Source organism: Panthera pardus, unplaced genomic scaffold (genome assembly GCF_024362965.1).
Source record: "Panthera pardus isolate Hobbes unplaced genomic scaffold, ASM2436296v1 HiC_scaffold_20, whole genome shotgun sequence".
In the NCBI taxonomy this organism is placed as follows: Eukaryota; Metazoa; Chordata; class Mammalia; order Carnivora; family Felidae; genus Panthera; species Panthera pardus.
In genome coordinates this window covers 85,659,832-85,676,701 of record NW_026526766.1, presented here as the reverse complement: position 1 = coordinate 85,676,701, position 16,870 = coordinate 85,659,832, and the positions used below count along the sequence as shown (strand labels likewise).

At 56.7% G+C, this 16,870-nt stretch overlaps 1 protein-coding gene across 1 annotated transcript in view; it reads left to right on the top strand.

The window, feature by feature from the left end:
• The window catches only part of NIBAN2 (niban apoptosis regulator 2), a 53,236-nt gene that overhangs the window by 18,724 nt on the left and 17,642 nt on the right, over positions 1-16,870 (top strand). The window contains 1 exon segment of the mRNA XM_053908301.1: positions 13,735-13,865. Within this exon segment, the coding sequence (XP_053764276.1) occupies positions 13,735-13,865 (131 nt within the window).

Here is a 16,870-nt window from a genome sequence, read left to right as displayed (position 1 = left end):
CCCAGGAGCGGTGGAGTTAGTACTCGAAATGAGATCTGATTCCAGAACCTTGATACCGTTCTTGACATAGAAGGTATTCCTACATTTATTTGTGGAATGGATTCATGCTTTCTCGAATGTCTGAATTTGTGCATTTCCTGTGTCTTCTGCTTGGCACCCTCTCCCTGCCCAGTCCTCCTCCTCCTTCACCTACTTAGCACCTCTTCGTGTCTCAGGCGCCATTTTCTTCCGGAAGTCTTCCCTGACTCCACCGGCTAGGTTAGCGGCCTCTCATCTGGGCTCCTGTAACTTCCCGTGCTGCTCCCAACTGGGGGCTTACCATGCTCATTGTAGGTTTTGTTGATAGTCTTTCTCCCTCATTAGACAGAAGGGCTGGTCTAGTTCCTTCCTGAATGCCCACTGCCGCATGGTTGGTGAATGAGGGCAACATGAAACCTTTCTGGGCTAGCACAATGGAGCCCCCAAGACCCTCACTGGACTCTGGCTCTGCCCCCAGCGGCCATTTTGGTTGGCTCCGAGGGCCTGAATTTCACGCCGGCTCCTGTCCTCAGCTCCTGCGTCTTGTGGCCGATGGGGAGGGGCTGGGCAGTGATGCTGGCTGCCAGGTGGTCAGAGAGGAAGGGCTCAGTCAGGAAGGTCTGCCTGGGCATCTCAAGGGCTGGGCACCGAGGGGAAAGTCGGTGGTGGGTTCTCAAATGGGTGGGGTCCAGGCCAGTGTGAGGGTGCTGTGGCAGAGCGCCCCGTGTCTCCAGTCCAGACTTGGACATGTGTCGAGGAAATCAGGGCTGCTGCCCTTTGGCCTGGGGCAGTTGTGACAGGTGTCCAGGCCCCAGGTTAGAGGGCTCCAGTGGGTGTGGCGAGGATGAAAAGAAGGGAACGGAGAAGGGTGTTGCCCAGAAGTCAGCAGGGATGGGTGGGCGGGGGTGAGGAGGATGGAGGTTAGTGTTTACAAAATCACCGTCACAGATCAGCTGCCTCTTTGCCCGTCCTGTTGACAACAGCCGCCTGAGAGAGAAGCCAGTTATCCCCAGTGCACAGAGGAGAATACCCGGGCTCAGAGGCGAGGCCACAGGACCACGGAGCTGGGCTTTGTTGGCACCTGTCTGGTTCCCAAACCAGGGCTCTCTCTGAGGGGGACAAGGAAGTTAAGCAGGGGTGTGCACAGTGTGAGGCCGCTGGTCCTGCTGGAACATCTTGGAGCTCTGGGGGTCCTCCAGGCTGCCTTCGACTCCCCCTTTGATCCTTTTGTCATGGCTTCCTCGGCCTGGGGTGTGGCCTTGGCCACGGCAGGGCTTGGTGCAGAACACCAGCCCCCGGAGGAACCCCAGGAGTGGGAGCGGTGCCCCCCACGGTAGGCGCAGTGCCGGGGACCTGCGGTGGGCCCGGGGTAGGTGTGGGTAGAGGCCAGTCCTGCCCTGGCTGGGGCTGGGGGTGGGGCCTTGGCACCCTTTCTCCACCCTCCGCAGCTTGGCTCTGTGTTCTTGGGTTCTGGGCTCCCGGAACAAGCCGCCAACTGTGAGCTGTGGGTACGGTGCTGCCAGGCAGGGAGGGAGGGCCCCGGAGGAGATGAGAGGGCTTTTGTTTCCCTGTTTGTGTCAAGATGGGAATCGACTTCCTCCCACCAGGCTGCCCGGGGTATAAAGGAAAGGGCAGTCCCCGGTGGGCGGGTCTTCAGTCTGCCTTTTTTTCTTTCTGGCATTTCTCTGGGCCCCACTTCAGCCACCTGCCTCCCTCCTCAGGCCCTCCCGTACACTCTTCCCCAGCAGACCTGGGTCTCTGAGCCGTGGTTAAATATTTGCCAACTGAGAAGAGCTTTAAAGGCAGCTTTGTGAGAAATCCCACTGCCCTGTCCCAAAGCTGCCTTTGCGACGGGGAGCCCCAGGCAGCCTCTGCCCTCCTCAGCCTCCTTTTTGGGCCCGTGGCGGCCATTTGGGCACCTGAAACTGGACGGCCTTCCCTCCGGGGGTGGCCTTCCCCACTCAGCACTTGCTTATCGGGCACGCACCTGGGCCAGGCACGAGCTGGGTTCCGGGGAGACGGCGGGAACAAGGTCTCTGTCTGGGGAGTGGGGTCGAAGGAGCCTTTCATGGGGATACAGCAGCTGTAGGTGAGAAGAGGGCCAAGGAGAAGTGGGGGCTGCGGGCACTGGACCTGTCTCGGGTTCCGAGGAGGTGATGTTTGAGCCTGAGGGGGAGGAAGAGGAGATGGCCAGGCTGAGGGGGGCTTTGAGAGAATGTTCCAGGCCGGAGACCCTCAGACCAGAGCCAGTTCCCTCTCCTGGGTGCTGAATTCTGACCGCACCGCCCCCCCCCCCCTTCTTTCTCTTCACCCTGTTCTCACAAGGTTGCTTCTTTCCTATTCCCCAGCCTCGGTTTCCCCATCTGTCCAATCCAGAGCTCGAACTTCATTTTAGAGGGCCCTTCCCAGGTCCAGTGGCCTGTTATAAGCATATGTCACTGGTCCATTAATAAGGGGACACTCCGGGGCAGGGATTCCACTGGTGCCAAAGGTCAAGATGGCAGCCATGTATCTTTATATTGTTCACCCAGTGCTTTGTTGACAACAAAAGTCAGCATCTCCTGAGGACCCCTCATCACCGAGTGAGATTGTGTGTGGGAAACTATCACGTTATGCCCATTTTACAGACAAGGAAACTGAAGCCCAGAGAGGCCGTCCTGAGCTCAGGGTTTGCTTCTTGCTTCAAGCTTGGCCCCCCTAACACCCTTGCCTCTATGAGACACCCACTTTTCTGTCCCCAAACCCATGCCACACTGGGCACTTGGGATACAGAAGGTAACAAGGTGCCCCTTTTGACCCGGGCAGCTGCCAGGCGAGTGGGGAATGTCCTGGCAGAGAGACCACAAATGTTTTCGAGCTCTTTCTCTGTTTCAGCACCATTCTAGGTGTTGGGACAGAGCAGTGGACAGTGGATGGCTTGGCTTCAGGTCACAATTTCCCTCTTACCTGTGTGACGTTGGACAAGTCGCTTCACCTCTCTGAGCCTCATCTACAAAATGGGTTCAAGAGTAAATCTGGGTGAGGGTTAAATAACGTTGAGGATACTTGTTAGCATATATGGGAGCTGCCTCCGTGCCTGGCAGTGGGTGAGTGCTACAGGCCTTCGCTCAGGTCCCAATTATTATTATAATTATGCACAAATGGGCAATCCCAGGAGATATTTGAGTGGGACCTTGAAGTCTGGCTAAGACTTTGTGTTTTTCTTTTTTTGGCTAAGACCTTGAACTGTGGAAACGAGGGGGGAAGGGGCTTCTGCAAGGGGGCACAGCACAGGTGAAAGCGTGGAGATGGGGGCCTGGGGTGGATAGGAAATTACCAGGGTGGGGCCTCGGGGAGGGAAATGGGGCTCAGAACCTGCCGGGTCCTGGATCTGATTCAGTGTTCTGTCTGCGGGCCACGGTGCGCCAGGCCCCGTGGCGGGTGTCAAGAATGCAGTGACGGGCGAACCTCCCGTCTCCTGGGGTGTCGGAGCCCTGGAAGAGCCTCTCTGAAGCACTTTGCATGACTGTCCTTTGTGTCTCCACATCCCCGGGAGCCTGGGTTCAAGCCCCCAGCGTGGATTCAGGCTTCTCTACCTGACAGCTGGCTGACTTTGGACAAGTCACTGGGCCTCACAGCCTCCTGTTTCCTCAGTGGGGGTGGTACCTGTACCCACCTCCTGGGGTTGCTGCCAGGGCCCGGTGGCAAATGCAGTAAAGGCCCTGCAGAGTAAGCCTGGGGATCAGCCGCCAGCGTTGTGCCTTACCAGCTGTGTGATGCTGCGTAGGCTCCTTAACTGCCTGACACTTTCTTCCCTCCTCTGTCCACTGGGGTAATGACAGACCCTCCCTCCCTGGGCCATTTTGATCTCCTCCATAAAGCCCCTTGCACAGAGCTGGCATGCCATCAGGTAGTTGCCACGATCGGGCCTTGGCATGCTGCGGGCTGCTGTATTTATGGGGAGAGAATTTTCCCTTGTTCCCGGCTCCAGGGAAGGGGTGACCAGCAGAGGGTCCCTTCAGGGCAGCTGAGGCCAGCAGGGAGGGAACCTCGTGGGTGGCAGTCACCTTCCCGAGTAAGAAGGAAGGTGTTGTGCGCATCCGCTCGTTTCTGGGGCCTGGCCACAGCCCTTGGGTTGGGCATAAGCCTCCCGTTCTGTGATGAGGAATCTCTGGGGTGTGTGTGGGGAGCTTTATTGCTCAGCGAGGGTGGCTCTGTGCCCCAGGGCGGCCCTGGCTCTAGATCGCGCCTCTGGCTTCTTGCTCTGAGCTTCCTACTATGCGCCAGGCCCTGTCCCAGATGTGGTGGGTACTGCCTGGGGGAGTCCGACAGGAAACAGGCCTTCACCCACTGCAAGATCAATGGGGGGCTATGGAAATAAGTGGGGGATACCCACTGGCCTGGGGGCATCCTGGGGGAGGGAGTGGTGCAGTGGGGGGCTGAGAAATGGGCACCCCCCCAGCGGAGGGGGGAGGAGTGTTCCTGACCTGGAGACCCCATGGCAAGGAAGAGAAGGCAGGAGCCTGGGGGCCTTCTGAAGAGTTTAGTCTTTGTCCCAAAGGCAGTGGGAGCCATGGAAGGTTGTTGAGCAGAGAAGGTTCAGGGTGAGAGCTGTAACACAAAGATCCCTGCGGCTATTGTAAGCAAAGGATCTGAAGGAGTCAGGAGTGGAAATGGGTAGAAATTTGGAGGCCGGGCAGACGTAGGATGGGCATTCCCATGGCTGGGGGGCAGTGACTTGTGGCACAGTCAGGGCTCAGCTGTACTGGCCTCTTGACCGTCCCCTGGTCAGCTAGGAAGTCCACCTCACCCTGATGGCCTTGCGCTGGGCCGTGGGGCATGGCTGGTGGGGGAATCCTCTCGGGCCCAGAAGTGGGGTTCCAGGGACCTGTTGCTGCTATACAGGTGCTCTGAGCAAACCCATTCTTCAGGGGGTATTTGTGGGGTGACCTTGGATCAGTCCCGTGCCCTCTCTGGCAGCTGTCTCTCTTCTGAACAAGAACTGGCTGTTGGGGTGAGGGTGCCACTCAGCTGACTTAACCCCCTCTTGGCTTCGGCTCTGCGGGGTTCCGGCTGCTAGTTCAGGCTCTTCTCACGGGCGGTCTGCCGGTCCCCCTCCTCTGCTGGCCAGTGGAGCCTGTCATTACCCCTTCTTCCTGACTTTGCCCCTGATTACAGGTCCTGAGTGGGAGCCATGTCAGCCTTTCTGACAGCGGCCACCCACAGGGCCAGTGCGGTGTGGAACCCCAGCTCCCGGAGGCTGGCAGGTGGGGGTGAGATGGATTTGCCCAAACTCTGGTTCTGTGTTAGACTCAGGCTGATCTGGGTTCCTGTCATTTACAAGCTATGTGTTTCCAGAGAAGTCACTTCTCTGAATCTCAGTGTCTTCCTCTGTAAAGTGGGGACAACACAGGAAATAACACGTGTGAACGTGTAGCACCGTGCTGGGTGTGGAGGGGTGCTGAACACTTGGCTGTTGCTAGTATTTCTTAATAGTGATAGTAGGGTGGCCAGGTAGAAGGGCCCTGGGTTGGGCACTGGGGGCCTGACGTGCTGACCCAGCTCTGTTGACATATGCTGTGCGACCCCAGGAGAGTGTCGCCACCTCTCTGGACTATAAGCTTTCCCTGCTCTCCTAGGCGGATGATGGAGATGGTGGTACTTTGGGCAGCTGTATGACACGGGGAAACTGAGTCCCTGGCTGCCTCCTCTACCTCTCCACCCTGGGCCTTCTCTCCAGGGCTCTGAGAACCAGGTAGGCAAGTTCCGGGCCTGCCCTGCCCTACAGGGTGCCGCCTGCCTGGTTTCAGTCGGCAAATCTCTTTCAGCCCTGAAACCGGGACGGGCCTCGTGGGTGAGGTGTGTCCCTGGGGCCCGCTGGAGGGACCGGATGAGCCGGGAACAGATTTGGCGCATTGCCCTCAACTCGGGCCAAGCTGGGGCTGGGACCAACGTGAAGCCCCTGTGGCTGGCACGAGGCTGACGTGGTCCCGGCTGGAGATTGCCCTCTTCGTCCTGGGACCCGGCAGTCAGTGTGGAGGGGGCCCCGGGCCTGGGCTCAGATCCTGCCTCTGCTGCTCCCCAGCTGAAGGACTTGGCAGGGATCCCGGTTCTCCTCATCTGAAATGAGACACCGCCTGCCCCAGGTTGAGTCCAGGATTGGGGGGGTGACTCAACGTGACATGTGCTGGGCTTTGGGAGGGTCACGAGAAGGCCTTCGAGGCTCTCTGGGACACCTCCGCACTCCTTTTTCTCATCCTCTGCTCCGCGAGCCCCTTCTCCTCTCTGAGCCTCAGTTTTGCCATCTGCACAGTGGGCTAAGTCCCCCTGTCCCCCAGAGTTGGCAGGGGACTGCGGGCCACCCTGGGGCCTCCCACATTCTTGCCCAGCCCCCGCTTTCTGAGTGCAGGAAGCAGCGTGACCCATAACGTTGTCAGTTTGGGAAATCAGAGATTAACGTTCTTCCGGTTGCCTTGGCTACTGTTGGTGCTGGGCCTGGGGCTAGGCTGCACCGGGGGTTGCTCAGCTGGGCCAGGGGTGTTTCAAGGGCCTCTCTCCAGATTAGGGGAAGCTTGGACAAGAGGAACTGTATAGGAGCCCCCGTTAACATGCCTCCTCTTTGCCAGGGTGAAATGCTTTATGCCCATTAGCTCATTGATCTTGACCTCTTCTTTTTTTAAATGTTTTTAAATTTATTTTTGAGAGAGAGAGAGTATGAGCATGAGCAAGGGAGGGGCAGATAGAGAGGGGGACAGAGGATCTGAAGGGGCTCTGCTCTGACAGCAGAGAGCCTGATGCGGGGTCAAACTCACAAACTCCAAGATCATGACCTAAGCCAAAGTTGAACGCTTAACCGACTGAGCCACTCAGGTGCCCCTGATCTTGATTTTCTCATAACCCCATCAGGCAGATACTGTTGTGCCATTTTGCAGGCGGGGAAACAGAGGCTCAGAGAGAGGAAGTGCCTTGAGGAAGGCCACACAGTTAGTAGGTGGCAGAGCCAGGACTTGAACCCAGAGCCCGTGTGCCCAACAGAGATGGTGCCTCGTACACAGGTAGGGTTGATGCTGAATCCTGCCCCCCACTTCCCTCCCGGTCCTTCTGTCCAGCCTGAGGGGCCTGTGGTCAGACTCAGAACTGACTCACCAGCAGCTCAGAGGAGGTGCTGAGGCCAGCATCCCGGTCAGCTCCTGGGGCCAGGGCAACACTGATTATATCATCACTGAGATTTTAGATCAGCTGAGCCAACAGGGACCTACCCACCCATTTTACAGGTGGGACAATTAAGGCCCAGAGAAGATGGACAGGTAAGGATCCAGTAGGTGTGAAGTTTCCCTGCCAGCTCTGACCAGTTTGGGGCTGGAGACCCCAGGCTTCAGTCTTGGCTCTGACAGTCATCTACTTACTGTGTGACCTTGGGAAAGTCACTTTGCCTCTCTGAACCTCGGTTTCTTCATGTGTAAAATGGAGATAGTAAGGTGCACTTTGCCTGCCTCTTGGGACCAGGCAAAGACCCCGAAATCAAGTTTAAGGCAGGACTAGAAATTATACTTCGGTGCCATGTGGGAGGCTGTTGGATGAGGAGGCTTTGTGGGGTGGGGGCTTTGTACAGGCTTTGAAACTCACCTCTTTCCCTTTCTGGGCTGTGGCATCTCTGAGTAGGTCACCTGGTCTCCCTGAGCCTCAGTTGCCTTATCTGTAAAGTGGGGATAACAGTATCTGTTCGGGTTCAGTGAGCTGTTGAACATGCATAACTTTTTAGTGATAGTCACATCTGGTAAACTCTGGGGGTTCTAGAGGCAGAGTTAGGAGGCCTGGATGGGAAGGGGGTGGCTCTAGGTCATTCTTTTTTTTTTTTTTTTTTTTGTACAGTTTATTTATTTATTTTGAGAGAGAGAGAGAGATAGAGTGAGCACAAGCAGGGGAAGGGCAGAGAGAGAGGGAGAGAGAATCCCAAGCACTAACAGTGCAGAGCTCACTGTGGGGCTTGAACTCATGAACTTTGAGATCCCAACCTGAGCCGAAACCAAGATGCTTGACTGACTGAGCCACCCACGTGCCCCTCTGGGTCGCTCTTGATGGTCCCAAAGGGCGCAGCCCTTGGAGACAGGGTTCCAGTCATCTGGGAGGCAGAGATGCCCCCACATCCGGAGCCAGATGGAGCCCACTACCCTCGTGGTGCAGATGTGATGTGGCAATGGAGGCCCCGGGGAGGGGGCATTGGTCCCCCTGAGGCCCCAGAGCACAGTGGTGTCTGGGTGCAGATGGGGACACTCAGGTCCACTCCCAGGATTCGTGGGCTCATGAGGGAATCGGGACCCCATAAATGAGTGCTTCTCAAGACAGCCCCATGGAGCTCAGTAGCTTTCTGTTGACTGACAAGTGAAGTGACTTCTTGAGCCATTAGTCTTTGTGAGCATTGGCTTGTACACCTGTAAAGTGGAGGGTTTTATTCACGTCTGGGGCCATTTGAAGAATCTGAGTGTGTGCATTGGACCCTGAGTCTGAGTGGGGTGAGTTTACCGCCTAATTCTGCAGGATGTGCTGGCAGAGGGCACCTGGGAGGATGGGTCAGAAAACGTGGAAGGTGGTGAGGGCGGCCCATGCCCTCGGACTGCTCCATGCCAGCATCTGTACCTCCCAGAGTTCCTGAGTCTGGGACCCCCGGGGACCTTGGGTGGGAGGGATGGTGAGCCTTGGCCTCGGCAGCCCTAAATCCGTGGTTTGTGGTGTCTCCAGAAGCCATGGGAGGAGGCGGGAAGAGCTGGCATAGGCAGGTGTGGAGGGGAGAGGAGCCCCGGAGGCCTGGGGACCATCCACAGACACTCAGGCTGGGGGTTTGAACTGTAAAATCCCGACAACAACTCCAGGGAGACAGCCGCTGTAGGGTGGCCAGAAGGGAAGAAAGGGGGTGCTGAGCACTGCCCAGAGGAAGGGGACTGCCTGGGCCATGACCCCGGAGCTCAGCGGGCAGGAGGAGCATCCAAGGCGGCCGGGGCTGCCCATCCAGGTTTCCCTCCAGCAGCGTTGGCCAGGCAGGCCGCTGGGGACCCTGTTGAGGGCTTCTCCCCTGTGAGCCCGTTCTCCCAGGAGGGGACTGGCCCCCTTCCCTGGCTTGCCTCTCTCAGGTCTTTCCAGCCCCAAATCCTAGGCCCCCTACAGCGCTGCCTTCCCATGACACTTCCTTTGTACCAAGCACGAGGCGGTTCCTTCCAGGCTGTCTTAAGACTCTCTCAAGAATGTGCTTGGGGCTGCCCTTGCCAGGAAGCCATCCTGCCGCCCTGCTCCCTGCCACACCCCCCCCCCAAGTCTTCCCTTTGTAACCCTTCCTTGACCAGAGTTAGGCCAAACGCACCCAGTTTCCTGGTGCTGCCTGGGACCCTTCTAAGGAACCCCTTGAGAAATGACGTCACCCCTACCCCTGGCCCAGCGGCTTGCCCAGTCCTGGGGCCTGGTGCGGGGTAGGTGCTCAGTAACTGGTGAGTGGACTGCCCCTTGCTCAGCATCTGCCTGTGCCAGGCCAGAGTGGGGAGCAAAGGGGAGCCAGTGGTGTGCAGAACGGTGTCAGGGCCACCCTCCCTGATTTACGGTCAATCCTCAGACAGATACTAGCATCCCAATCCATTTGGCTCCCGAGCTGGGAGAGCAAGTTTGGGTAGTGAGAGACCCCACTCTGTGATGTTTGGTTCTGGAATTTCAGGTAGCAAAGTGTTTATCTGAAAACAGATCCAGATCTATATAGTTCTTCTTCTTCTTCTTCTTCTTCTTCTTTTTTTTTTGATGTTTATTTATTTTTGACAGAGGGGGAGGGGCAGAGAGAGAGGGAGACAGAGGATCCAAAGTGGGCTGTGCACTGACAGCAGAAAGCCCCATGTAGGGCTCGAACTCACGAACCGTGAGATCATGACCTGAGCTGAAAGTCGGACGCTTAACTGACTGAGCCACCCAGGTGCCTATGTACTTCTTGAGTTTGGACAGCAAGGCATGCCTGTACTGGCAGTTGGGTGAACTTGGGGCCAGGGCTGCTGCTGCCTGTTTGGGGGTGCAGGGTGCCTGGGGCCATCTCCTCTTTTCCTACTCCCATTTTCTGTCCATTTCTGCCCATACCTTCTCTTCTCTCCACCCTCTGCCTGGTGACTCCCACCCTAGTCCTTAAGCCCTCTACTCCTGGACCCTGGTCCTACAGTCCGGCTTGGATAACTTGTCCTCATCCCAATGGGAGGGTGACAGTGGGTTTTCTTTTTGCCCCCTACCCCACCCGGCCCTTCTCAGCCCAGATACTTCAAGCCCGTCAGCTTCACCTTTGCCTTCTGTCTCCTTCAGGGTCACCTTGTTCTGGTCTTCACTTCCTCAGCCTCCCCCGCTTCCTCTTCAACCTACAGCAACCCCCTTCCCCACAATCAGGCCTTGACACACCTCAAGGGATGATACTTTGCCCTTCTTGTCCCAGTCCAGCCCCGGGGCCTTCTAAACCTAGCCACCCCCTGCTTGGTTGCAGTATCTGGGTTTTGCTGAGGGCATGCTATGGGTTAGGCAGTCCTGGGTACGAGTTCTGACACAGGACAGCGGCTTCCTGATGGGCCTGGCTTCCCAAGGGTCAGGGTGGATTCTGGCCCTTCTGGAAATAATGCTCTGAGGCTGGGTGTCCCAGGGGCTGGTCAGGCCCCCCCCCCCCCCCCAGAGCCATGGCTGAAGGACCCTCGAGATCCCACATGCAGGTAGAGTGCCTGTTGGTCATGTGACTGCTTGGGGCAGAGTTGGGGCGAAACCCTGGGCTGAGGCTGCGTGCCCTGGTGGCTGAGAGCCTGGCTGTCCAGTCCTACGCCCGCAAGCCTCCGTCTCCTCCCTAAACTGGGGAAACAATAGCCCTGACTCCCTAGGGTTTGATGAGGATTCTTTGGTATCTGGCACGTAAAACATGTCCACCCGCTGGCTCGGATTACCGCTCAGTAAGTGGTAGCCATGATGGTGATGATGATGGTGATGATGATGATGATGATGATGATGGTGATATATCAATATTATTGTCATCTGAGGTCCCATTTTTCTCTCTTTGGCTCCAATGCATTACCCCGTCTTGTCTGCTCCCCTCACCCCTCCCTATCCTGCCTCATCATTTTTCCAAAACAATCCCCGTGGTCTTTGAGAGAGTTCTGGTTGTTTATGGCTTTTAAAAAATAGGCATTCAAAGCAAATTCCTCATTTGTTCCCCCCTTCCTCTCCCCAGATCGGAATCTGGACCGGCATGACCTCATTCCAGGAAAGGGGACCACAGGCAGGGTCTACGGAGAGGGGTCCTTGGGCTGAGCTGCCTCCAGGGGGCATAGAGGGAGTGGGCCTGCCTGAGACCCTGGGCACGAGTGGCACGAGCTTTCAGTAGCCAGCCAGCCCCCCTCCCCCCCCCCCCCCAACCAACCTCCTAGCTGGGCCCCAAGACTGCATCCCAGCTCCATCACCCACTTGCTACGTGACCTTGTGCCAGTGACTTAACGTCTCTGGGTCTCAGCTCTTTTGTGAAATGGGAGTAACACTAGCCCTACCTCACAAGGTTATTGAGAAGAGCACAAGGTGTGTTCTTGGCACTCAGAGACCAACCATGGCGGTGGGCGGGGGGGGGGGGGGGTGCCATGTCAATCCCTTATTTGAGACAGGACCAGTTCTTCATTTTCTTATTTAATATTTATTTATTTATTTATTTATTTATTTATTTTAACAACATTGAAAAAATTAAAAAAAAATTTTTTTTTTTAACGTTTATTTATTTTTGAGACAGAGAGAGACAGAGCATGAACAGAGGAAGGGCAGAGAGAGAGGGAGATACAGAATCTGAAATAGGCTCCAGGCTCTGAGCTGTCAGCACAGAGCCCGACGTGGGGCTCGAACTCACGGACCGTGAGATCATGACCTGAGCCGAAGTCGGACGCTTAAGCGACCGAGCCACCCAGGGGCCCCTGAAAAAAAATGTTTAATGTTTGTTTATTTTTGAGAGAGAGAGAGAGAGAGAGAGAGAGAGAGAGAGAGAGAGACAGAGCATGAGCCAGGGAGGGGCAGAGAGAGAGGGAGACACAGAACGCGAAGCAGGCTCTGGCCTCTGAGCTGTCAGCACAGAGCCTGATGTGGGGCTCGAACTCCCAGACAGTGAGATCGTGACCTGAGCCAAAGTCAGACACATAACCTACAGAACCATCCAGGTGCCCCTATTTATATTTGAAAGAAAGAGTGCTGCGCATGTGCATGCATGAGAGCGGGGCTGGGTGGGGGTGGGGGGGAGGGGATGACAGAGGATCCCAAGCGGGCTCTTCACTGACAGCACAGAGCTCGATACGGGGCTCAAAGTCACGAACTGTGAGATCATGACCTGAGTTGAAGTCGGGTGCTTAACTGCCTAAACCACCCAGGTGCCCCAGGACCAGTTGTTCAAATCTGGAACCCAAGACGGTCAGTGGTGGTTTCACCGCTAAGACTGGACTCATCCACCACTGAGTCCCGTCTTAGTGTGCAGGGACCTGAGGTCCAGATAATGGAGCCACAACTTCTCAGGGCCAGGAAGTCTCTCCTAAGGAGAAGGCCTCCTGGAGTGTTAACAGTCACCACCCTCCCTGGGCCTCGGTGTCATCATCTGCAAATAGGGATGCCCAGGCAGGGCCATTACTGAGCGTCTGCTGTGCATTGGGTGAGCTCTGGAGGTCACAATAGTCGCCTTCCCTGTTCAGAAAGTGCTTTAGCAGCAGAGAGAAGCAAATGGCGGGTGAAAGCCAAAAGGTGGTTAACTTAGAGGAGTTAATTTTAGAATGTTTATTTTTTTTATCGTGGAAGGAATCAATGTTGGTAAATAATTCAAATGCTGTAAAAGTGAATAAAGCAGAAAACGCAATTCACTCGGCCCTCCTATTCCCACACCCTGGGTCCCACCCGGAACAGTCAGGAGTGCTGCCTTCTGGACCTTTTCCTCCGTCTCCGAGTGTAAATAACTTACAGGCACAGACAGGGGTAATTTTAAGTGAGGTAAGATTTAACATGTGATTCTGTAACTCGCTTTTCCTTACGTGGACAAAGGTGGACGCCTTCCCTCGGGTGGTACCTGTGGGTCCCCCCACCCACTTCCTGTCCCACGTGCACTGGCATGTTCTGAATCCCTCTCCACGCACGCGCATCTGGCCCATTTCCGCTGATTGCCTTGGTGAAAATATACTGTACCTGCCCTCTGTGACTTGCTCCGTGGGTAATTCCTAGAGGAGTGAGCCCGGCATCCGGGAACCGCATGCACCCTTAAAATTGTACGCGCAGCGGTGTCTCCCCCCCCCCCCCCCCCCCGCCCCCAGAAAGGCCGTCCCAATTTCTAGAACCCACGGCTCTGAGTTGAGGTGCCTGTTTCTCTACACCCCGACTGGTCTGACCCGGGGGGAGGGTGGGGGGAATGGAATCTCCATCTGCATTTGCTTGATGACTGGGAGACTCAGCTGTTTTCTTTCCCTCGTCTGCTGGTTTCTCGTGTTTTCTCTTTGGTGATTTCTCTGTCTCAGTCGTTGCCCGTTTTCCTGTCCGAAAGTTCACCCGCTGTGTGCAGGAAACGCACAACTCCGGCCAGAAACGCAGTGCAGGTGAAAGCGTGGAGCTTGTGCAAATAGTTTTACGAGCAGGAATTTGGAGCTTGGCTGGTGCCCCTCCCTGGGGCAGGGCTGGGCGGCTGCGGGTAACCATGACGACCTCACAGGCCTGTTTGTTCTTCCGTTTCAGAGAAAACCGGGAAGATCCTGACGGAGTTCCTCCGTTTTTATGAGGACCAGTATGGCGTGGCCCTCTTCAACAGCATGCGCCACGAGATCGAGGGCACGGGGGCGCCGCAGGCCCAGCTGCTCTGGCGCAAGGTAAGAGGTGCCAAGCCGGGGTCAGGGTGGGCTCTGACATGGCTTGAGCGAGTGGCTTCCCGTCCCTGGGCCTCAGTTTACCATTGTTGCCTTGATGGTCCCTAGGGTCCCCACCTATCTTCTGAGTAGGTATGTAACCCGGTGGTCTTACCAAGACCCCTTCATTCACTGTGGGCGACTCCCCGCCAGCTCAACCCCTCCATTGGTGGAGCTGGGGCTCTGGAGTCATCTTGGCAGGCCCAGGTTCAAGCCCAGCTGCTCCTCTTAAAGGCCAAGTGCCCGTGAGCAAGTCACCTCACCTCGTGGAGCCTCCGTTTACTCATCTGTGAAATGGGATCAGAACACCTGCACTGGGCGGTTGTCGGGATTAAAGATGAGAATCAGCCGGGCGCCTGGAGCAGGGAAGGTGCTCGGTGAGCGCCGGCTGATAAGTCAGCATCAGCAGCCTTGTCATTATCCTGTTATTAGCAGGATTGTGTTTGCCCAGTAAATATTTGTCGAGTGAGAGCCTGGAAAGTGTGTGGCTCCAGCCCACGGGTCAGCATGGGCTGAAGGAGGCAAACAAAGCCTCCTGGGAAGGGGACCCTGTGACTGGCCTCGGTGTGGGGCTGGGGGTGGGACGGGCATAGAGGAGGTGAGGGAATGCCAGAACACAGGCGGGGGGCTGTGAGTGCCTAGCTGGAAGCCAGCGGTCTCAGGCTTGAGCCCGTGGGGTGAGAAGCTAGCCCTTGCTAGTCAGGGGGCGGTCCAGGGGGCCCTGACTCAGCCCAGGGAAATCCAGGGCATTTCCTTTCGGTGACCTTCACTCTCTGTCCCCTGGATGGCCAAGGGGTGGCAGAGGGAAGGGTGACAGGAAGGAAGGGTGCCAGCCCCACCTCTGCAGGTGGCCTGGCCCTGGAGTGGCCAAGCAGTAGTCCAGAGGCCCCTTACCCTGGCTGGTGGCCCCTGGACGCCTCTGGGGGATTCCCCTCTGGGGAATCGGCTTGGCAGAGCCGATCCCGCCTGGGAGTGGGGTCCGAGCCAGGTCAGCCAGGCAGCCCCAGCGCCGGTGCTCAGGTCCTTAGTAGCTGAATTCCATGCGTGGTGGGCTCCAGAGTTGCCCTTGATCACCTCGCCACACCTCCCCGCCCAGTCCTGTTGGCTTCCTCTGGGCTGCCCGGGTCAGCCCGTACACAGGCTTCGGGTCCCAAGACAGAATGGTAGAAGAGGGTGGGGTCTGGTGGGAGAGAACTCGGGGCACCGGGGCCAGAGCCTCTTGGTAGTTGGCTTGGCCGGTCAAGTCAGCCTTCAGGGCTCCGTCTCCTCACCTGACATGTGGGTGCCTCCTGCAGAGGGCCGCGGTGAGGACTCCATGAGAGAATGAGGGGAGCAGGTGGGGTTCCCGAGGGGTGTGAGTCCAGACTTGCCGGGTAAACTCCGGCCCGTGGCCTCACCTTCCTGAGCCTCAGTTTCTCTGTGTGTGAAATGACACTCAGAACAGCCACCTTGGGCCAGAGGAGTGTGTGCAGCCTCCAGGAGGGGGTGGGGATTTCGTGGGGCTTCTTGAGGCCAGATGGGATTCGGATTGTGCAGAAGGGGACCGGTATGGGCCTCTCTGAGGTGGCAGAACAGAAAGAGTCTGAGAAGGCCCCAGACCAGGAGGGTCAGGCTTGTTTCCTTCCTCTCCTCACCCTCCCCCAAACCCAAGTGGTGGAAAATATGCCAGTTTACCACGAGACCCGAGGGGGCCGGAGCTGGCTCACTTGACCTGGCTTTCAGGATGTGTTGGTGGTTTCTCAGCGGGAGGGGGATTGGGGATGGCTGGAGGCGTCAGCTGGGGGGGGGGGGTAGGGAGTGGAGGGGGGATGGCTACTGATGACATAGAGGGAGTACCCTGAAAGAAGACAGGCAGGCCCACAGTCGGTGCCACAGTTGACCGAGCTGGGGCAGCAGAGGGGCCATGCTGTCCTCGCTGGTCCCGCAGACACTCGGGGAGACAGGAAAACGTCATTTACATGACAAACTGGGTACCACGAAGGAGAGGACAGAGTGAACTCAGACTGGGGGGGGACTCTGACCTTGTCCGGGTGGTCCACAATGGCCCCTCAGAAGAAGGGCCATCTCCGCTGAGGACCTGCTAGGAGAAGAGACCATCAGACTGTGGGAGCAGCACGCGCAGGGGCCTCCGCTGGGCCTTTCAGTGGCTCATCCAGGATGGTGGAGGCAGGACCCCAGCCAGGTTCCAGATTTCCTGGAGGGTGGGCCAGGGCCGCTCATCGGAGCCCGAGAGCATCACATGACCAGAAAGGTTGTCTGGACCCTTGGTGTCGTGGCCACCTCCCCACCTGGTGACAACAGAGGGCAGAGGTGCCTGCACCGGGTGTCTGGCAGGTGCACACTTGTGTGGTAGGAAAGCCCAGGTGAGCTGCTCTGGGTGGGCACAGCTGGGAATGCTCCCCTGTTTGGAAAAGAAACATCACAGGCTGCCTGGGTCCCTGAAGTGGGTGACCTCTGATAGAGCGAGGCACGAGAATCACTGTGCATGAAAAACACCCTTAGTAATGCCTTCATTTGTTTATTTTTATTTTGAGTTTATTTTTATTTATTTGGAGAGATCTAGAGAGCAAGCAGGGGAGGGGCAGAGAGAGAGGGAGACAGAATCCCAAGCAGGCTCCGCGCTGTCAGCACAGAGCCCGATGCAGGGCTCACACTCAGGAACCGTGAGATCATGACCTGCGCCGAAATCAAGAGTCGGCTCCTTAACTGACTGAGCCACCCAGGTGCCCCTAGTAATGCCTTTCATGTTCATTGTAGGAGAACCGAAGTAACGCGTAAGAGGAGTAAAATGAAATCAATCACCTACAATCCCTGAAAAGCAGGGATTTTTGGTCCCATTTTGCCACTCCGGAAATCGGCCATTGTGGTAAATCATGATAATATCTTTTTTTTTTTATTTTTTTTTTTAACGTTTATTTATTTTTGAGACAGAGAGAGACAGAGCATGAACGGGGGAGGGTCAGAGAGAG